Source organism: Necator americanus, chromosome X (genome assembly GCF_031761385.1).
Source record: "Necator americanus strain Aroian chromosome X, whole genome shotgun sequence".
Taxonomy (NCBI): Eukaryota; Metazoa; Nematoda; class Chromadorea; order Rhabditida; family Ancylostomatidae; genus Necator; species Necator americanus.
Window position 1 is genome coordinate 34925092 of NC_087376.1, and position 22650 is coordinate 34947741.

Sequence of the window (22650 nt, forward strand, 5' to 3'; positions counted from 1 at the left end):
CCAAAGCGTCCCTACTCGGTATATAAAGGTACTTCGAGAGATGTACAGTAACTCTACGACCAGAATTTCGCGATTCTACAAGTATATCATCATTGACGTGAGGAGAGGAGTTCGACAGGCTTATACAATCTCACTCAAAATATCCACAGCCACTCTCGAGAAGGCAATGCGAAAGCTGGAATGAGGATATGGGAGTGAAGGTTGACGGTCGGCAGCTACACCATTCGCTTTGCTGGTGACATTGTTCTGATAACATATAGCATCAGCCAAGCGGAGCGGATGCTGACTGAGTTCGACGAAACACGTGGATGTATCGGTCTTCAGCTGTATCTGCAAAAGACGATGTTCATGCGTAACGGATGGGTCTCAGATGCCCCATTCACACTCAACGGAGCGAACATATCTGAATGCACTAGTTACGTTTATCTGGGTCGGGAAATAAACATGATTAGCAACCTGACCCCCCAGCTAGACAGGAGGAGAGGAGCGGCTTGTTCAGCGTATAAGAGCAGCGAGGATGTAGTGAAGAAGACCGATAACACTTGGGTTCGTGCTCACCTCTTCAACACCACCGTACTTCCTGCTTTGACCTGTGCTTCGGAAACCTGTGCATTTCGTAAGCAGGAAAAAAAACACGATGACACAAACATTAAACGCGCAATTGAGAGAGTGATGCTGGGAGTATCCCACTTCACACAAGTGAGAGACGGGTTTCGAAGTCCTCTCCTCCTAACAATCGAAGATTAGAGACGCCGTCGCGTTTGCCAAGGAAAATAAAAAAAGGTGGGCCGGACACGTGATGCGCTCTAACGACAGCCGTTGGGTCAGAACCGTGAGCGACTGGGTTTCTCGCGATATTAAGCGCACTACAGGAAGACCGTTCGGTGGTCATATTTTTTCACGACGTTCTTCAAAGAAAATTATGATGTTTTTCGTGTCCCACGCGAAAGAGGGAACCACTGAGCGACTGTGGCATGCGATCGAGACAAATGAAAGAATTAATGGCGCCTGCTTGACCACTTCGAAGATCAACGGGAGTCAAGGTCATCAGGATGAAGACTGCAGGGCTGGCCTCATTGGTCTTCAAGCGCTCGCTCGTGGACGCGGTGCGTTCGCAAGAAAGAATGCCATCTTCCACGCCGTTTTTTACGACGATTAGTTGAAATTGAGTGAAGTCACGCTCGTTTCCGTAATGTACAACTTGAACTCTACATTTTTGTTAGAGTTTCCATATCACGTCAATTCCGTGATACGCTGCCCTCAAGACAGAAAGACCCTACAACACAAGTTAAGTAAAATAAAGATATGTTCGATGTATTTTTGAACTAACCGGATTATCGAAGAATTTGAAGAGATCTTGAAGGTAGTTGTTTAGAAGGAGATCAATAGTGGAATTGAATCGACTTTCATCAACTGTAATGTGGATGTAAGTATATTCAAGCAGCACAGTGCTCAAAACGGATCTTCTTACCGTACTAATCCTATCAAAGAAGTAGGTACCCTAGGGAAATTTTTAAGGAAAAATTGGGGTTAGATAGAGTGGTTTCCTCCACTCCCATGGTGATGTTTAGGAACAAATTGGAGTGGATAAATTTCTTTTTTTGAGAAGCTCTCCTAATTATGAGGGGAGAGGGGATTTTTTTTTATGAACAACTGGGATGCGAAAAAAAAAACCGTTGCGCACACCAAAACAAGATAAATTTTGACCTTGTGAAAGAAGGGAATTTACGACTTTATGTATTAAACCAGCCTGAACTTTTGAACTTCAGGCTTTTTTTTGGTGTTCGCCTTCACCGATCAATAAGCAATAAAAATGGAAACTTTTTTTTGTAAAATTAGATTTGCTTTTTTCTATCAACGCTTTCTTCAATTTTTTTTTTCACCCCAAAATTGAAGCATAGATAAAAGATTTCATTTTTCGTTTTTCCCTAAAACCATCAGTTCTACATTTGGAGAACAATCAAAGTTGATTTTACATCTATGTTCCTCTCAAACCTCCGCAATTTGGAAACATTATTTGAAGTATGAATTTCCTCCGTTCTCAACTATTAGCAAAGAATGATGTGCTAACATGGAATGACATGAATATCACCATTGTATTGATAAAAACAACGTTCTACGTCAGATCGCGCGAACTGTAGGCTACTATGTACTGTATTTAAACAGCCGTTCGCACGTGTGTTTCCCATTTTTAAAGAAAGGATGTTAGCAGCATCAGGAAGACATGCTGGGAAATAGATATGTAAAGGAACCATAGAAACCCATCCTACTGCGTTCGGGCTCCGGCGCACCAATCCGACAGTGGAAGCCGTCTTTCCCCATTCTATAACTTTTTGGCACCGGCGCACCATTCCTATCCTATGGGACCCGTCCCACCCCATTTTACAGTTATCTGCCTCACCAAACCCGACACCAAACCGACGCCATAGTATTCGTCTCCCTCCTTTTGGAATTTCTTGACTAGGACACGCGCATACACAGATGCATACACGTGACAGAATAAGCCCGTTGTTATACAGCATGATAGTTTCAAATTTGGGAGTATAGATTCACATAAAAGTTTATTTACCCTCACTAACATATGAGAGAAACTAACTTGCCTTATCAAAGCCAACATAGACAAGCAACATAGATGAGGTCCATGGCGATGGCTCGACGCGTCATCAAATCAGAGTTTTGCATAATTGTGGAGTATTTTCGTGACACATACACATACACACACGGAGTAAGCGCGTTATTATATAGCATGATGGCAAACTATGAGGTATAACCTTTTTGAGGATTCAAAATTTAAAAGAATTTCAAGATTGTAGATATGGAAAATCTTTTGGCAGACATTTCTTGCAAAAAAAACAAACGCATACTCGAAAAAAAAACTCTTTTGGATTTCCACCAACTGTCTATTGTTCCTTGGTACACCGCACAGAACGTGAAGTTGCCTTTGTTCTATGAATCTTGAAAAATAGCTATCTGTAGCCATCGTACAGCTCCCCTGGCAATTTTGAGCAAAACCTCTTACCGCCTATTTGATCGTATTTGCACTACGTCGAAGTGCAAAATATGTCAAGGATGATTGCATGGGTTTATGTGTTGTTTATCTGATTTCCAGTATGCAGTGCGGTGACGAATACGTAGGAGAAATAGCTAGACCACTATGCATAGCAGGGTCAAAACGACATGAAGCACTTACGCAGTTGCACACACGGCTTCTCTGGAGGCGCTTCGGTGGAGCGTAGCGGCTAGGAACACGGTGAAACCATTGCTGGCCCCACCCATCGCTGCAGCTTGTCACGGTCCCAACTCGCTTTCAACTGCTGCCTCCACCGCGCCGTTTCAAGCGTGTATGCAAATGCAGCAACGCAACTACACTCGTGATTCATGTCGTTCTGACCCCACTATGTTTAAGTCAAAGAATACCTGGACGGCAAGAGGAAATCACGTGACTATACTGTATTGAAGGATCATAGGGTGCGGCATCATAACGGAGAAGATTTTGAAGTTAAAAGCAGGATATTGGCGCAGAAACCTAGCACTGCGGCGCCTGTGGAACCGGAGACGTTTTGGATCCATTCCAAGGCCCTAAGGATGAATCACTAAGAAGAATGACTCTGCGTTATGCGGGAACCCGCCCAATATTTAAGGTTGATATTTGATTGCGCTAGCCGCCTCACCACGCTTGTCTGGCAGTAAAAGAATTTCTTCGTTGAGCAGATAGGGTGTTTCATCCTTTCAGGCTCTGAAGAAGGCGATATCGCCGACACTCTGTCCACGAATAAAGGATTATAAAAACTTTGTTCCGGATCAATTAATGGAAGCAAATACTGAAGCATCGCAATGTCGAGGTTTGTTGAAAGCCGTACATGGAGAATATGGTTAGTTATCTAAAAAACGATTATAACGGAGGGAAAAATGATATGGACAGTGGTAATGACTGCTTATTTGAAATGCATCGATAACTTTATTATAGAGATTTGCACGAAAGAGGTCCGTATCATTTTTTAAATACGAATTAATTCTATATTAGGAGAGGCAGGTTTGCAGGAACTGCGTGAGTGTGCGTGTTGTGTAGCAGGTACGATAAAATGGAAAATAAAGGCAGATTTTAATCGTGCTGCCTCGTGAGATCCCATAGTAGCAGTAGCACCGAGCGTAATGTGCAAGGCGTTGCATATTGTCACTAAGAATTGTTCGAAATTTTTGAAACAGATTTTCTCATCCACGTATGTAGTTTTTTTAAATGTTATAAAAGGGAACTGACTATCCTCTGATTCTCTTATCTCTTCCACATCCTTCAGAAACCGTTGTTGCAGTTCATGAAATCGTGAAGACGTCTTGTCGCGGATCTCAGCCTTTAAAAAATTCGCTCACGAGTGTTTCTATGAATACTGAGCAACGTTATGAATTTCTCATTAATTTCCTACGAACGAATTTTCTAATTAAGTGATACCATTAAACCCAAACACAAACATTTCTGTGATTTATCCCTAATTTGCTGGCTACAGTAAGGCTTAGTCGCAATTAATTATCGGAACTAGATTGCAAGAAGAATACTTTTGTACCTGGAAGTGAGTCTTAAAAATTCGTTCAGACTATAGTGCGATCAAAAAAAAGTTTCTCTTATCTATCCTCATCTTCAAAAAAGCTTTATTTGGAAGTCTTAAGGTGTGCAAAAATAGCTCCTATTCCACCATTCTCTTTCCTACATATAATGTGTACCTTGACATTTTTTAGAGTTCGAACGAAGGTGGTCAAATTAAATAAAAAGAAAAGACGTTCATTCGCTTTGTGAGACTTCGCGAGTTTGCTTGATTTGTCCCACAGCTTACGAATTCCAATCAACTTATTTTTTGAGAAGGGAAAGAAGAAAAGAAGCGGAAGGATAAAGATGTTGATTATTAACTCCATGAAACCCAAAACACAAGCAAAACTTAAGAAAAACTGGAACAGAATATTTTTACAGCTAGAACATGGACTGTGGACACTTCTTATTTCATCTCAGTCCAGAAAAACCGTGAGGAAAAACTGCTTTGTCCATACTCAGAAAAGGATATTTTACTTCTAAAACCATGTGTCTCCCCCGAGAAAACATATATGTTTCTACGGAGATCCTGTCATGCATTTTTCATGAAGATTCGCTTGCTCCTTTACCATTCCATGCCTCACTTTTTCCGTTAGGAGCTCTTGCTGATAGATGGAATGTTAAGGTACAGTCCCGTTCTATTTGAGAAGTCAGTGCAGAAATCGGTTCATAGAGTAGCACTAAAGAAGAATCACCGTTGAATGTTTCATGTAAACATGTAAACTTCCTTTATTCTAAGAGTAAAAATCGTATAACCACAATAAACAAGCTTACAGTTTGAGAAAAAAGTTCTGACTTTGAGAGATGTACCTCTCAATTTAGTTGATTACTTTTACAAGGCTCAGTCAGCACATCCTTAACGGCAAAATTTAAAAAACGTGCAGAAATAATTTTGAAATGCAGAGTCAAGCTCCTGACGTCAACGCTGGAGAAGTTATTAAATAAAGGTGACGTTTGTCCCCAAATTCTTGCTCGGTGATTAAAATTAGCGTGTGCATGTGTTTTTCTGCAAATTTTCGAATTTTAATTGGAAAAAATATTAAGCGATTCGACTCTCGTCACTGTGTCACAGTACTGAGACAGCACGCTCCACTACCTATTCCTTTATATCAGTACTCACCTCATGGGGATGTTCGAGATACATGAAGATTATTGCACCCATATAGATGTAGACCATGCATGCAATCACAAGACCAATGTGAAGTCCGGAAGAACGTAGCACCTCAAATAACTTGACTGTTAGAAATGTTTTCTTAAATGTCACTCAAAAGCACACATTTTCCCAAAATACAAAAGGAGAAATTGCTTTATTTGGTTAGATAATCTAGAACAAGAGTAATTCAGATTATGTTGCCGTTTCTAATATTTCGCCACCTTCTTTTCTTTTTTGTTGTAATTTTTCAATAGGAGAAGAGAGCTAGAGGCTTGTATTATGTGAACTGAAGAAATACGGACGTTCTTCCGCTTTATTCCGACAATAAAATTTACGTCGTAAGGGCTAACCGACTAACTGATCAAACATGCGCCTTTTTATTTGATAGTTTTTGTCAATTTTGATGGCAATTTCATGATCCCGCTACTAAGAATTCCTCGCAATTATTGGCAAAAAATTTGACCTCACTTTCACCAGCCTCTCTTGAGGGCAGTTTTGTACCATCAAGAAAATTTTGCAAATGCTTGATAGTCGATAGGTGACAGTCGCTTTAATGCCAGGTCTCGAGTATACGAAGAGTGCAGCAGAACCACCCATCCACTCCCATCCTCCAGGAAGCACTCGCTGCTTCTGACGCGTCGTTAAAGATGTGTGCAGTATGGGCTTACTTCGATGGAACACAAAACCTTTCCTATTGAACAATTCAGGTCGCTTCTGGTCGATCGCTTGCTTCAATCTGGTCAATTGTTGACAGTAGAGTTTAGTGTATGGCCCGATTGGGGGAGCTCATAGTGGATGATTCCCTTTCAATCCCACCAAACACACTGCAAAACCTTCTTGGCCTCTAACCCCGTTCGGGGTTCATTTGGCCTTGCTCACCGCGATTGTACCAAGATCTTTTTCGGTCCTTGTTCCCATAATATCACCTTGAAATGGCCATATAGTATGACTCGATGTGATGTATACATAGTCAAGTATGGCTCATTAAAGATATCTAGCGAAAACGCTCAGAACTTTTTACTTCACCTAATAGTACCGTTTTTATTACGCTAGCGACAGATCGTCGTTGTCGCACTATCGGTTGCCCGGCCATAATTGCTGCCAAACCTCCTGCCTTCCTTGCCATATTCTATGTTAGAAGTCCCTTAAATAACCGTAAAAAATGGATGAAAGTTCAAAAATAGCTAAACTCGTTCTGTGAATTACGCCTGAAACGTGTCATAAGAAATGATGAACAATTAAGATTCAATGAATTCTTAAACGGAAATTCTTGAGTTACTTTGATACTTTGACTCATCGTCCTTGTAGATCGCTATGTGATTATGATTACAAGACTTTCAAGTAATCTATTGTTCTTAAGGAGCTTGCTGGTGCGATCGGTTCCCAACCAAAAGGTGTTAGAGATAGACTTCTTACGAAGTTCCTAGTAGATACATCATCATCACATTCAAGTGAAAAATGAAACTGTCATCATTATGAACGATTAAAAAGAGAAAAAAAGAGAGCAAAATGGGTTGCCATAACCTATTTCAGGAGCAGTAATAACGGTTCCAAGAACGAACTTATGCAAGTGAACGACCATTGCGCACATCGGCTGAGATGAGACTCGCAGTTGGACTCCTCTCGCTACGAAATGCATGGAAGGCTACGGCATAAACCATTTTTTTCCGTCTTGTAAATGCGAAAACGCCACCGAGGTGTCAAATCGCCAACGAAGATGAGACGTCTCTTAGACAAATGTGTCGTCAATAAAAATTCTAATATTCGTTCGGGCTCATCAAGAAAATGAGGTTCCCATTTATGAAGGAAAAACGCCAGAATTGATAAGTTCCTTCTCTTAATGCCACTCAGTAGGGGGGTATAAATTGACCGTTTTAAAGCACAGCACATCCATTAAAGATACCTACAGATATGTTAGAAATAGCGCTGACAAAAGTTTAGCAAGTAGTAAGTGCAACTTCTGCGAATGTTATCCTTTTCGTAAAAATCAGCAGTTTCTTATATGTTTCTCTACCAAAGTGTCATAAACGACGATCCTAGAAGACAAACTGAAATCTTGAAAAACTTAGCCCAATCTTTTTCAGCACCGTCTGACTATACGAGGATCGCTATATATTTCTGTAATTCTTGGTATCTTGATCAATTGTTCCCATAGTTTTTTTTTTTGACAGCTATTTAGGAATCTTCATGACAACTTTCTACGTACTTGCAGACGCCAACACCTTCCTGAAAAGCGCCAGCGTTTCTGCAAGTACGTTGGAAGGTTTTTCCTTTCTGAAAAACTTTTATAAGCCTAGTTTCTGATGAATCAGAAATCGAGAGTCTTGTTCGTGCAACTTCCACCTTTTCAAACGCAGTTGCATTTCTCCCCTATCTGTAAGATACACTAGACCTAGATAGCCAAAAGAAAGTGATCAGAGCAAACGCTTGAAGAGAAGAAAAAAAACTAAACTCTTCCATCCTTGCTTCTAACGAAGTTAACATTCACTGAGTGTTTCGTCTGGGCGGTTCACTTTTAAGAAAATTGGAGTTGGAAGCAGAAACAGGAGCGTCTCTCAATTTTAAAACAAATGGTAAACTGCTTTATTTGATTTCTTTATGAACTGACTTTTAAGAACAAATATTCCGAACGAATATATAACAAAATAGCAACGCACTCGAAATGATTCGTTATTCCTTTGCCCTGGATACTGACATTTTTATGACTTTCCTTCAAAAATTTCACTCAGCACTAAGCTCGAGAAAATAGCTCAACGCGCGCAGCGCAGCCTTCACGGTCTCGAGTTCTTCGCAATTCCTTATGAAAGTATCTTTCAAATTTTTGGAGAACAAGGGTCAGAATTGCGTTTACAATATTTTCACCACATTCCCTTTTTCGTGTGGTACATTAGTAAGCTCAGCAGTTATCTTGCTGAATGGAACAAAGGTCTTCAACGATTTATTTTTTTTAAGCTTCCATTAAAGTTAAAATTCGGTGAGGGCAAGCTTGTAATTTAGCGGTATCTCTTTAGTTCTTTTCCGCACTGTTGTTCTTCTAATTGTCACAAAATCCGAACCTCTAGCTAACGACACGCGTTCGGACTTTCTATATTGCTAGCTCAAGTCGCCTTAACTGATGAGCAAAACAGTTAGGTATCGAGCATCTTCCGTAGATTTCTTCTACAAAATAAGTTATGTTGTTGTTATAAGCAAAAACTTTATTTTGCTTCCAGAATTGTTTGCATTAAGAGAGATATTCCGAGGCACTTTTATTTAAATGACAAACCTAGAATTTCAAAAAGTCGTTGAGTTATCATACGAACTTGATTTCAATTCTGCATATATCTATATTCTCCTGACTCCACTCTCCACTACAATTTGGAAATGTTACTCGTAGCATTGGACAAAGCTTCCTTTTACTTCTCTTCCAAACCGTGATAAACGTGGAATGTTATGATTCACAGCCTACTGATAAGGATCAGGTTCTTGCTTTAGAATCTGCTCATTAACTATTATTTAGAGCGACTCTTTAGGTGTTAAAATAATTTTTGAAAACAGTGCATCACCCGTCATCACCTGTGTGATATCCCGTTGTTCATCGTTGTTCCTTCGTCGCTTAAGCTTCAACATCAACGTATGAAGAAGGAGAAGTGGAAACTTTCTATGCACAAGGACTTGGAAAAGTTCTACAGAGAAGATTATACACCTAAAGAACTTCATATCGGCTTTCAATAGAGTGAGCAAGAAGAAAAGCGTTCCGAATTCAAAATGGCGACAAAAACCACCTACTCACTCACAATTCCATAAGCCCCTCTTTACGTTGGACGTGGGAGTCCCCCGATGAAGGGTGCCATATTGAAGTTGATAACATCACCATCGGTGATGTGATCAACTTCAATATGGCACCCTTCATCGGAGGACTCCCACGTCGTTCGTTTGACGGAAGTCGCTGTTGCACCAAAGTTTTATACGGAATTGAACCATCGCTTTTCCCAAGAAAGATCTTCTTTCACGCAGGGGGGACAGAAAGGCGCGATTTAACAGTGCGGACTCCCAGAACTATCATCAATTTCGCTTTGCTTGTCGGCTTTTGGGAAGATACCGTGGACAACAATGACGACGAATATGCTCGGCTTGAAGAACATCTTCACGACTGTATGAGGAAAGCGAAAAGTTTCAAAACCAGGAAGAGACACCAAAGGGATAAAAGAAGATCAGGAAGAGAGAAAAGCAGCAGTATTTGCTGAAGCAGCAAAGGAAGGTAAGAGTATTCGCTACGCCCGTCGAAACTTCGCCAATCGTAAAACAACAGTGACTGCTCTTCGAAGTCCGGATAACAACTACAACATCAAGAAGCGGGATGGAGAAGATCATTCACGGCTTCTACTGAAGTCTCTTCGACAGCCACGTCCACTTGCCTCCCCACCATCTGAGCGAAGATGGACATGTCATTCCAGAGGTCCCTTCTTAAATCCGTCATGTCATCATGTTGGTGAGGAATCGAACTTCACCCGGCCCTGACAAGATCAGGTCTGAACATCTGAAGAACCTACCGCTAGTCGTCATCAACACACTGACCAAGCTCTCCACTTGTTACCCGTCGGGATGCAAGGTTTCTAAGCTATGCAAAAACAAGAAAGACTGTGCTGTATAAGAAGGTAGACCCACAGGACATCGGCAACTATATACTACTACTCTGTAACTGTAACTACAACTGTAGGCTTACTGTTTGTCGTCTACAAGCTCTTCACAAGCCTAAACACGATAGAAAAAACATTAGGTGAAGGACAGCCATGCGAGCAAGCGGAGTTTCGAAAAGATTCAGCACGACTAGCCACATACACACCGTTTCAAAACCCATAGAAGTATCACGAGAGTACAAGATGTTTTGTCTCATCTTTTTCATCGACTTGAAGAAGGCCTTCGATTCAGTTGAAGTTGAAGCAACAATGAACCCTTGGACAAGGTATTTCTTCTTCCTACATAAAGATACTTCATAGGTTGTGCAACAACCTCACAACGAAAATTTGCCTATTTAACAACAATGCCACAATCAATGTGAAGAGAGGAGTTTGTCAGGTTAACACAATCTTGCCCAAAATGTCCAGTGCCACTCGCGAGGAAGCGATGCGAGGATTCGAATGGAATAACAGTGAAAGTGGAAGCCGGTATTAACACCAATCTTCGTTTCGCTGATGACATCGTTGTGATAACATCAACGATCATTCAGGCGGAACGGATGTTGAATGAACTTGATAAAACTTTTAGAAGGATCGATCTCCAGCTGAACTTGGAAAATTACGATGTTCATGATTTATGTTTAGGTTGGAAAATTAACATGATGAACCACCTGAGCACAGAGCTGTGGAGGAGGAAACGAGCGGCTTGGAGAGTAAATAAGAGCATAGAGGATGTAATGAAGAGGACTGAAAACAGCCGGGTCCATGCTCACCTATTTAACACCATCGTTCTTCCTGCTTTGACCTTCGCTTCAGTAAATTGGGCGTTTCGCAAGCAGGAGTAAAGTGTGGTCAGTGTTATAGAACACGCATTTAAAAGATGCCAGAAGTATCTTGCTTTATGCAATTGAAGAAGAGAATTCGAAGTTCAGCCCTACGTCACCGCCTGAAGATCGGAGATGCTGCCGCATTTACCAAGAAATGTAAAACTAGGTGGGCCGGACACGTGATGCGTTTCAAAGATAATCGTTGGACCAGAGCTGTGAGCGAATTAATACCACGCGACATCAAACGCACCGCATAAAGACCGCCAACTCAACGATCAGTCCTTAGAAAATGCTTCAAAGAAAGATACGATGCTCTTCGAGTCTCTCGGGCTTCTTTTCTCTTGAGAGAAAAGAAGCCACTGAGCAACCTTTCCTCCAGATCGGTTCCAATGAAAATATTATTGGTGCTCACTCGAGTAAATCTATGGGCAACGGGACACAGGTGATACAGGTGATACGTAATGAGGGTCTTTGCAGACGCGCTCTTTTCTTTTAAGTTCCTTCGTTGTACTTAAGTTGCAAAAGTATCAACTCCCCTACCTGTATTACTGTTTGTAATCAAGAAAATGAGATTTGTTTTCTATAAGTTGATCAAACGACGTGGTATAGAAACAACAATAGTGAACGAAAGTACTACAGAATAAAACAAACAATTAGTGGAAGAGAAAATGCAAAAGGAGAGGGGGTGGGGTGAATCGAAGAAAGAAGACAACAGCTAGGACTTGAGATTAACCTCGTTGAACTTTTTCTATAGGTTTTTTTTTCTCACGTGAGCAACGCAGAAGCGCCCTTGATTAATGGATTTTACTTTAGAGAGATTTTGGCGGTGAGCAAAGGCAGCTCAGAGTATCTTAATTCTTACCCTGTCTATGCAGCTCCAAAGTTGCAGGAGTGAACTTTCCTAATATTGTACTTACGATAACAAGTTGCAAAATGACTGGTGCGTTGTGATCCAAAGCCGTTCACATGACGCTCTGAACATTGTTATTTTTTTTTCTCGTTACTGAGCTATATGATCAGCAGCATCCAAAAACAGCCTTTTTACAGTGAAGAACTGATATGATATATAATCTAGTTCGTCCTCTTCTCAAGGAAATTAATGCTGGAAATTCTTTACCAGTTGTTTTTCGGACATTAAACAAATGCTGTTGGGCTCTTTTCTTAATAAATTCGAGAACTTGAGGCAGCTATTCAAAAAAAAAGAGAAAATTCAACAAATTTATTTATTCAAAAAGAGAACATCGAGTGGTTTTGTAACATAACAACATTCGTCCTGGAAACTAGGCCACTCTTAGCAATTCAGCATTCCTCCTCATCCGCCATATTCTTCAAAGCTTACTCCACTGGACCTCCACTCGTTTCAATCTCTATCGAGTAACTTGAATTTTTGTAGACAACAACCAAGCTTTCCCATTGAAACTATACAATTCTCTTTAAGCACTGTCTATGTGACGATATGTAGTACAGTAGTATGGTATCCATTTATTGTCTATCGTCCCACAAGACAGCACCAACTCAAATTAGCGCTATCGATGAGGTGCAGAAATGAGAGCAGCGCGAGCTGAGGAACGGTGGTCGAGGAGCAGAGGTTTCGAAGGGGACCAAAGCGTTGGGGCGATATGGTAGAGACGTCTCGAAAGCGCTCCCATTACCCTTCCTTTTCGATAAATACAAAATTGTGTCGTTTCCATTACGTTGATGGCACTTAAAAGTCGACTAAATCAAATTTCTCCTTGAATGTTTTTTCACATCAATTAATTAGGCTGACAACTTACCCATGGGCGTTTTCTTCCATGTTAAAAAGACCTAAGATATTCTCAGTGTTTTATCCTTACAAAAGAGCAGTTCCATAGAAAGAATAAAACAACAGCTCAAAGCAAAGCTCAAATCTCAAAGCTGGAAATTTTTACTTCGAGAACGTATTACGTACGGTTCGACCCACTGACGGGAGATAAGGGAAAATTTAATTCGGTTCTAATTTTTTCAGAAACGGAGAACTATCGCATGTTATTCAGGACTATACTTGTTGTTCTTCTCATCGTTCCAGACAACTTCTTCTCTTCCTTCATTAGCTTTCCTGCTCTTCATGCATCTATTTGGCTTTTTCAACGTCATTTCTCGCATTTTTTTTTCAAGTCTTTTTTGTTCTTTCCGGAAATTTCCATACCTCCTTCGTTGCCCTTCAAAGTACCATTTAGCTGCTTTATCACGCTGCAAAAAAAAAGAAGTTGCTATCGGATGATTTCTGTGATGTTGAAAATACTTTCTATTTCTGTGTTAAGTTTTCATCTTGAAAAAAAAAACGGTAACGACTTATTCCTCAACCCAATAAGATGGTAGAAACAATTTCTGACGGCTGTAAATTACTGCCCCAGATCACGGCACGGGCATGTACCTCCTAGAAAACTTGCAGGAACAAAGACTTTATAATATTCGAATTTCCCTACTCATATCCTGCTGCCTGAAACGAAAATCAGACAGAAATTGATCTCATCAGATTGGACATTCCGAGCACTTCGCGTTCTGCTTAGCGATCTACCCGATGTCGTCCGTGGCAGTACAACCTTTTGAGGAAGAAATGTGCTAAGCTATATTTCAAAATTGAATTCGGACTGTTTTCACTATTCATTTCGGCAACGCTCGATACCAATTTGTAATTCATTCATCTGAATTGTACTTCTAATGTGTCCAGTGACCATAAATAAAAATTCACTATTATACAATACGATAATCGAGGCTAAATGTGAGTTGATTGTAGCGGACCACTCCACGAATAGCTACCAAATTGCTCAGAGAGTTGTAGATCTGACCAACTGCAGACTGGCAACACATTCTGCAAGAAACGGCTCATTTGAAAAGCTTGTTTTGGTGTAGAAGCCTCACTTACATCATTCCATAAAGGTCGAATTGTCCGAGATTAACTTCAATCGCTTGCCATGGGCATCCCTCCATACAATTACTTGGCGGTGCACTCAAACGTAATTGAATTTTGCGTCCAGCAGGAGCCTGTATTAGTGTACATATATTATATATATATATATATATATATATATATATATATATATTGAAGTAGCACTACAGTATTCTATTCTCACTACAGTATTCTAGCGGGAATTTGCAATAGCAACAGCGAAACTTCGAAGAGTATTATTTCCTTATATTATGGGGAAAAAGACTGGAATGATGGAATGGAACAACATATGGAATAAAAATGTAACGGGAACTTTGTGGTGCCTATTTAACAAAGGAACCCAGCCTGTAAGTTCAGTGAAACGAAACGGAGTGTTGTTAAGAAGGATTCTATGCTCTGTCTTGGTATATTGACCTACTATCAAACTTTTCTCTCGTCTCAACGAAGGCAGCTTCATTTCCCTTTTATGAGAAGAGTTCTACCGAAAGACTTGCCTTGTCAAAGAAAAATTTGATGGGAAAAGATATTGGTTACTTGAGTCATATTGCGCGAAGAGATTTCCATTAGGTAGATGATTTGACTCCGCAAGAATCTTACCAAGTCTTTCATCCCGCCAGGGTAAATGAATGCATTGATGCCAGACTTGTTCAGGATTATGACAGTTATGGATTACCACATTCACTGTCCGCTGCAAATTACTCTAACCAGCAGATTGACTTTATCTATATAACAATGACTACGGTGTGTTTCGAGCTACAAGAAATATATAGTTGGAGGAAAGCTTGGGGAAAACGACATACTAAGGGAAAAATAGGTAATATAGAGAAAGAAAAGAAATGATTAACAAGCAGCAGCACAGAAAACCTTTTTCAAGTAAATAAGAAGAAAATTGTTGTGCTTCTTTCAAATTTGATACTATAAATACAAGACTAGAAAAGCCAAGAAAAAGACCAAATAAATAGAGGTAATGAGATAAAGAGAAAGTATGGTGGGAAATATGGTGTGTTGGATTGAACGGATGAACGGATGAAGTGTAGCTCTAGTAAAACCCGTTTCTTTCGAGTTGTGTACATGAGAACTGTCTCAGGCCAGATTCGATCCTCAAACGTGATTAATGGACAGCGCTCACATCTAATTGCAAAGAAATGGATGATAAGCATAGCATAAGCATGATGATCTTCCCCAAATTTCATCCAATCTCATTGTACACAGGTATACAAAATGAATTCAAAAAAAAAAGTACAGCTTTGTTTACAAGATGGATGGATATTACTAATAGGTATATGAATATTGTATAGATATTACAATTAATTGGTTTTCCCGTCTCATCCATTTTGCAAACTATGTTGTAGATTGTTTGCTTGTTACTAAGCCCTTTTTTCACTTCTATTTTGCCTACTTCTCTTTTATTATCTAGTTTCTCCTAAAAGCTTAGCGGTTTTCCCACTGGGCCTCCTCTTCCCACCACACCTACCGGGTAAGCAACCATTCATCTGTAACTCTTAGTTTGATCGCAATTATTATTGGCCTTTATGAAAATGAAGGGCAGTCCTGAAGAGACAAACAGAAAAGTCGTATCAAGAAAAAGAGGGCACCCGTAGACTATGACTGCTTGCTTAGCTCAACGTCCAAGACAAGGAATGCTTAATACATTAGTAATCTTTCTTTTTTAACCTCACTGCTGGCGCTGTGTCCTAGTGCCAACGAGAACTAGCTTTCAGGTCTTCCTAGATACAAGTCTTCTCCAAGTTGCAACAATACACAAATTTTATTACGCCACAAGGTTTGTGAAACCTTGCGAATTTGAATCAACGCATCTCATAAATTTTCGTTCTCTTAAATCATGTTCTTAATCAAGCAGGAAATTCTCACAGTAATATGCCAAAAGCAGTCCGCAGCATCCATCTTCGGCGAATAATCGTTCAGATCTCCTGCGGTGCCTTGCAAGGTCGACCATGAAGAAGACGTTGCCTGATGAAATGTCCCTAGCACTTCAAAATTTATGCATCTGTATCAGCAGTTCTGATTGCATCCCAGCTCGTCCGGATGCACATTTACAGCGAAATGTTGTGAAATTGGTCTTGAACTTGTCGAACCACTTGTGTACGAAGCAAATTATCAGAATAGTGGAAAGGATTTGAACAGAACCTCAGAAAAAAGTGTGGTTATAAATAATACATTATGCATGTCTGAGTTCGGAAGTAACCAGCTGCTGTATGCCAATTGGAAGCTGCTCATGATATGCACCTGTATAACACCACCGTTGCAGTTCAAGGCTGAACCGCTTGGTAGTTGTTCGCAATACTGTCCACCAAACATTCGTGGACATTTACATCCGTTGCAATTTCGAGGATCCTGGTAGCCGGGTGGGCGACAAGGAGGTACGGGTACGCTGGAGCAGAAGCCTGGAAACTCCATTCACAAACATCTTTTTTACTTTAAGAAATAAAGCGTGGAAAACTGAATTAACCTCAAACAAACAGGAAGAAGGTGCTCATAAAGCTAACCTGAATAATGAGTGGTCGCTTACACCAATTTTTAAACTACTGGACAAACACTTCACCACTTACGTGTACGACACTCATAAAAAAAATAATTCTCCCTATTTGATGAAGATAAGATAGCTCTTATGTGTGGGATGCATTTTTAATGGGAATCTTAGTTTCTGTTCGTAAAAAAACATAATAGCTGTCTACTAAGGCTAGATGAAATATCGCACAGATACATGGAAGTATCAAAAAGACATGAGGTGTGGTGCAGTTGCATAATCAGATGTGCTCAAGGCAGCGCGGAGCTCAGTAGCGGTTAGGACCGAAGGACCTTTGTTAGCAGCACTCATCACTGCAGTTCGTGATGGTCGCTTGACCATTCCAACCGCCATCTTCGCCGCGCCGCGTCCAGCGCAGCCGCTTGCGCAACTGCACAGTGCTCACTGTCATTTTGATCCAACTATAACTAGGTGCACGAAGAAATTTATAACTTTAAAAAACAAATATTTTTTCGAAATATTATGAGGGGAAATGTACACGGGATGGAAAACAGCATCGCAAATTTTTGCAAATACTATTTTTAATTTGAAAACTGAATTCAGAGCACTTAGTCCAGATTAGGTGGCAACGCTTGGTACTTACAGGAAACACGATCAAGTCACATTCTCACAACGTCGCACACGAGTGTGTACGACGTTGTGAGAATGTGTCCAGACATTTTACGTCTGGAAACATTCTGCAAATTCGGATGACTACAGTGTATCATATATTGATGTTGAGGATGAAAGTAAGAAAAGACTTACTGGAACAATTGTAGAGCCAATTCATCATACGAACATCTGAAAATGCGGGCGCTTCTCGTTGTCCCATGGAGTTTTGGTAACCCATATTCAACGCTCTTACAGTGTACTGATTCGGATTCATGGCGAACGCATCTGAGAAAGAGAATTTCGATTTTTCTTGTCTTAATCCGGATGTTTATGATCCCAGAAAAAGAAATTTTTGTCCGAGACTCATGACACTCAACCAAACGTCTACCCACAAATGAACTGATTGCTTTTTAAAGGAAAAAAACTGAAGGGACTGGCTTGATTTCTTCTATCTTAAGGTAAATCTAAACTCGTAAATCAAAAGTGCCAAGAATAAAAGAAAGAATTGTAAACAAAAACTGTCTGTTTAGGCGTAACAATCGCAGAACTCACAAGGATTGTACTGCATTACACTTCCGTAGTCGTAGGGTTGCCCAAAATGGTTCTCTGTAGCAGGTGTCATCTGCAACGTATTTTACATGATGGAAGGCTTCAAAGCAAAGAAATCACTGATACCTTTGCAAAATTATATTGGAGATTTGGTTGAACATTGCTGAGGTCGACGGAAACCCAATTATCGCGATCGTAGCGAGACTGGGTATGGAAGAATCCTAGAGCATGACCAATCTCGTGCGTTACCGTTCCAAGCTGCAACTCAACTCGGTCATCCAAAAAAAAAAATACCGAAGAAACACCTTGAAAGAACTGAAACTAAAAATCCTCTCATCATTCATGCAACATTCAAAGGAAAGTCAGAAAGTCGTACATTGCTGCACCCGTCTCCAATTGAGACGTCCTGGCTAGGCCATGTGGGTTGCTTGCCAACATAGGACCAACAACCGCTGCCAGAATAAAATCGGAGACGATTGATTCCATTCGGATTTTCCTAGATATTCATGGGACATGTATTCAATCTTTTCACTGATGTTGTGCAAACATTTTATTTCTACGATTTTCATAAAATCTCCTGCTGAAGTTATCTATGCGCGAGTTTTCAATTCGTTAACATATGAATGTGATGGACACTGGTCAATCCAGCTTCGACTACATAGATCGCATAATACGCCCGTGGGAATGTGGCGGTCGCTTCCGCTAAACGTTTTGGAAAGGCGAGCACCAACAAAAAAAAAAGGTTTCATTCCCGCAAAAAGCTCTTAATTGCGAGCAAGAATGAGCATCATTCGAGACGTGTAAACAGTCCCTTCTCACCCTGAAACTCATGCATGTGTTAGTTGTCCAATACCGGATACCTTGACGGATGAGAGCAACAACATCGCTACCTAAAAGTGAATCCTAGAAAACGTAATAACGTAACACTGAGCCTTTACTCCGTGGGACTTGAGCACATTAGCTCAGTATAGTCGGATCAAAACGATATGAAGCACGGTGCAGTTGCGCTCGAAGCGGCAGGGACAGCGGTTAGAGTCGAGTTGGGACCAGCGAAGAACGGTGTCAGCAAGTGTCCCTACAGATCCGAACCGCTACGCTCCGCCGCACCGCTTCGAGCGCAATCACTTACGCAGCTGGACGGTGCTTCATGTCGTTTTGACCCTACTATACGTCTTGAATTTCTTGAACCGCAAGAACACAAAAATCGTTGACTGACATTAGTCTTTACAATGGCTTAGGTCGAGTCATGTTCTTGTAGGAAAAGTCAATCCACCTTGAGCAGCGCTTAGTAACGAGAAAATTGGAGGCTAAGAAATTCCAAGCTTATGAAGATCCGTATTGCTGAAGAACTTACTCAGGGAGCTGTCAAACGTATAGTTGATCGGAATCAACGGATCCCAAAATCCAGATGGATCTGTTATGCATGCCCTCTTTGAGCGAGATGCGCCTTTCACTGTAAAAGTTCTGTAGTTGTGAAAAAAGAAGCAGTAGAAGAAGAATGAAAAAATTTACACTACTACTAGCAGATGGATTTAAATCCAGCGTATTCCAATTCTTACGAGTACGGAACCCAAAGCAAAAGCGTAGAGTATGGGTAGTTGCGGGACCCAGCATGGTTCCGCACATCCTTCCTTAAAGGCATCACCCCACGAATCTGAGGTGGTACGGATTTCAAGTGGAGTATTCGCATACGGGATAGTAGATTATGGAGAGGGTGGTGATTCCGTCCATTTCTTCCTAGTGCACAAGGCTGGCGCGCTCCAATCGAACTCCTTGTAGAAAATAGTGCGCCAGAACGCCCGAAGCCGTATCTTCCGGGCCGTTTTTACGGCAATTAGGAAGAAAAATGGACGGAATCACCCCCTCTCCATAATCTACTATCCCGTATGCGAATCCTCCACCTGAAATCCGTGCCATCTCAGATTCGTGGGGTGATGCCTTTGGTCATCGTCGATTTTAGTTGCAACCTCCCATTCTTGTACACGCGCCGCTCCTGGAACGAGCGGTCGGAGATCAGTGATGTCTTCTCACCCGCATATTCAAATGAAACCAATGAATAAGCTGCTGAGGGGACCGGAACGCATGCGAAGAGGAGCGTTCTAACGTACCTTGTAGGAACTAAAGAGGTTTCCACGGGTTTTTTTTTTTTTTACGGCGACTAGGAAAAGGTGAGTGAAACCGCGCTGGGTTCCGCAATCTGCTTTGCTAACTTTACGTTTGTGCTGTGGGTTCCGCGACGATGTTGAAATCGTGATATGCACCGAAGCGAGTGTGTGACAACACAACACTGCACGTAATCTCTTTAGAAGGAAATCCTTTTTCAAAGCTTTTCTTTCGAAAACTTTTTTTAGAACAATTCAAAAATAAGCAAATGGGAATCATTATGATAATAATGATTCTACTTTTCAACGTTTAATACAGTTACATAATAAGATGTATTGATTTTTGATAAGTTGTACACGAGATTGTTGAATAATTTTAATATTTACTAACGTTTCGGCAAAATGGCATTCTTCACTGTCTGAAATGGGCAGTTTAATTCACAATCCAAGCGATCAAATCACTCCACAATTAAACAGACAAACTCTAGGCTTACTTTCTCAACCACTGATGGAGCGACTGTTCACCTTGGATCGGAGACGACTAAGAAGGACTGACCGATTGATCACGAGATCAAATGACTCCAATGCCTCGTCCGCATCAGAAGAACCATCCGAGATATGCTGCGAGCGTTATCGGGAGCCATTCGGCCTTGCACTCCATATCTCGGATGGCTTTTCCTATTCGAATGAGACATTCGAATAATTCATTCTCGTGATCGATCAGACAGCGGCCTCTGCTAGGCGTCTCCGATCCAAGGTGAGCAGTCACTAAGTTAGTGGTTGAGAAAGTAAGCCTAGAGTTTGTCTGTTTAATTGTGGAGGGATTTGATTGCTTGGATTGTGAATTGAACCCCCCTTTCAGACTCTGAGGAAGGTCGTTTTGCCGAGACGTTACCTAAAAAAAATAAAAAACCTCGTGTACTGCTTATTAAATTTCAGTACGACATCTTGCGATGCCTAGGCTTATTGAAAGTCGAACTTTTTGAGTTACATAATAATTATATCTGCAATATGATATTTCAGCCATTATTACTGGAGCACTTAAAGAAGCAGGAGTTGTGCGATTTTCAGCTAATTCAAACGAACACTCTTACTTGAACTTTTTCGCAATTTAAGCAATTTGAAACATCAACATTAAGATAGAAATGCACCTGGCTGGCCAGTGACTATGAAAGTGGCCTGATCCGGAGTGAGCGCAATGTCCCCTTCGTACATCCAATCAGCGATCTCTTTATTCGTTTCGGATAAAGATGGCGCCGAAAAATTGTTTTTCGGACCAAGGTCAGGCATCGGCGGCAATTTCTGGAAAATAGGTGAAGAATGACACTCACATGAGGATATGATTATGACGTACCGCTGACGGCCCTCCGCCTTGACCCGCTCGGTGAAGCTTCTGTGTACGAATGTTCAATGCTTGAAGCATTTCTCTCACAAGTTTTCGATTCTCGAATGTGTCCGGGCTTCCAGAGTAAATTAATTTCCCCTCGATCTAGGATGTTACATGTGTTTCCTTATTATCTTCATGAAGGTATTCTTCACCTACCTCTTCACCTTCCATCAAAGGAGCACATGCTCCTCGAGCGACAATAGTGAGCAGTATTAGAGATATCATCATTTTGCGGCCGAATCCATGACTTTCACTTCATTTTATACCAGCACCATTTAATTACAAACTGTTGCTGGCGCGATTTTAATCAACAACAATGGTGGAGTTATCGAAATCGGTTGCAATCGAGGAATTATTGGTAAACAAATTCTGCAATGTCAAATGCATTTGAAACCAGCAAATCTATGTTGTGTTCAAATATGCATGAACATGACAACTTTCAAAAAAACCATTTGAGAATTTTATTCCTGCTCCTTCACGGGATTAGGTCTTTCAGGGTGGCGTTCGCAGAAATCTTTGATCCGGTATGCTCTTCAGCATTAAAGGCATCACTCCATGAATCTGAGGTGGTACGGATTTCAGGTGGAGTATTCGTTTACGGCATAGTAGATTATGGAGAGGGGGTGATTCCGTCCATTTTTTCCTAATTGCCGTAAAAAACGGCCCGGTAGATACGGCTTCGGGCGATCTGGCGCACTATTTCCTACAAGGAGTTCGATTGGAGCGGGCCAGCCTTGTGCGGCGCCGCATCTTCCGGGCCGTTTTTTAAGGCAATTAGGAAGAAATGGACGGAATCACCCACCTCTCCATAATCTACTATGCCGTATACGAACACTCCACCTGAAATCCGCACCACCTCAGATTCGTGGGGTGGTGGGATTCTTTAATAGGTTACAAGTATCACAACGAAAAAGTGAAATAACGGCTACAGTTGTCGTGAGGATCACAACCTTTCCCTTCTTATTTGATCAATTAGTCTTAAACGATACAACTACTGTTATACAGTAATAACACCGCTGATCGGAAATGTCGGAAAGTGTTGAATAAAGGGTATGACAACCTTTCTATATAAAACTATCGAGTGTAAAAACCACAGAAGCAGACCTTGTTTTTTTTATGATTTCTTCCCTAAATTGTACACCTCTGTCAGTTTTTCGCAAGCCGTTGATGACTTACAGAACGTACGGCTGATGATTAAGTCTTTCTTTTGACCCTTTTTAGCGCTGCGCGTGTGTTTTCCGAGTATTCCAAGTGGTTGATTGTACTTAAATAGTCTGGTAAATTGTACTAACTACCATCGTTCACCACCCTGTTTAATTTGCGAATCCCTATCATTCAATGCCTT

General features: G+C 41.0%; 4 protein-coding genes across 5 annotated transcripts; 2 read left to right on the forward strand and 2 right to left on the reverse strand.

The window, feature by feature from the left end:
• Nucleotides 1-120: 120 nt before the first annotated feature.
• On the reverse strand, nt 121-6858 carry RB195_026376 (uncharacterized protein; the record flags this gene model as incomplete). Of its 2 annotated transcripts, XM_064214900.1 has the most annotated exons (6): nt 121-330; nt 1331-1413; nt 4259-4349; nt 5700-5801; nt 6612-6658; nt 6759-6858. In XM_064214900.1, 6 exons carry the CDS (start codon nt 6856-6858, stop codon nt 121-123), a joined length of 633 nt encoding a protein of 210 aa, XP_064070781.1. The 2 variants fall into 2 exon arrangements, with proteins under 2 accessions (XP_064070781.1, XP_064070784.1); XM_064214901.1 differs by lacking the exons at nt 121-330; nt 6612-6658 and adding an exon at nt 1220-1276 and having other exon boundaries at nt 6769-6858.
• On the forward strand, nt 280-747 carry RB195_026377 (uncharacterized protein; the record flags this gene model as incomplete). The annotated part of the gene is made up of 1 exon (XM_064214902.1): nt 280-747. One exon carries the CDS (start codon nt 280-282, stop codon nt 745-747), a length of 468 nt encoding a protein of 155 aa, XP_064070782.1.
• Nucleotides 800-1159, forward strand: RB195_026378 (uncharacterized protein; the record flags this gene model as incomplete). Its single annotated transcript, XM_064214903.1, has 1 exon — nt 800-1159. One exon carries the CDS (start codon nt 800-802, stop codon nt 1157-1159), a length of 360 nt encoding a protein of 119 aa, XP_064070783.1.
• A 7074-nt stretch (nt 6859-13932) lies between the features above and the next one.
• On the reverse strand, nt 13933-21533 carry RB195_026379 (uncharacterized protein; the record flags this gene model as incomplete). The annotated part of the gene is made up of 13 exons (XM_064214904.1): nt 13933-14050; nt 14105-14223; nt 16001-16099; nt 16376-16533; nt 17421-17552; nt 17820-17889; nt 17943-18074; nt 18193-18312; nt 18636-18706; nt 19171-19269; nt 21070-21220; nt 21273-21407; nt 21462-21533. The coding sequence occupies 13 exons, from the start codon at nt 21531-21533 to the stop codon at nt 13933-13935; spliced, it is 1476 nt and encodes a 491-aa protein (XP_064070785.1).
• Between the last annotated feature and the right edge of the window lie 1117 nt (nt 21534-22650).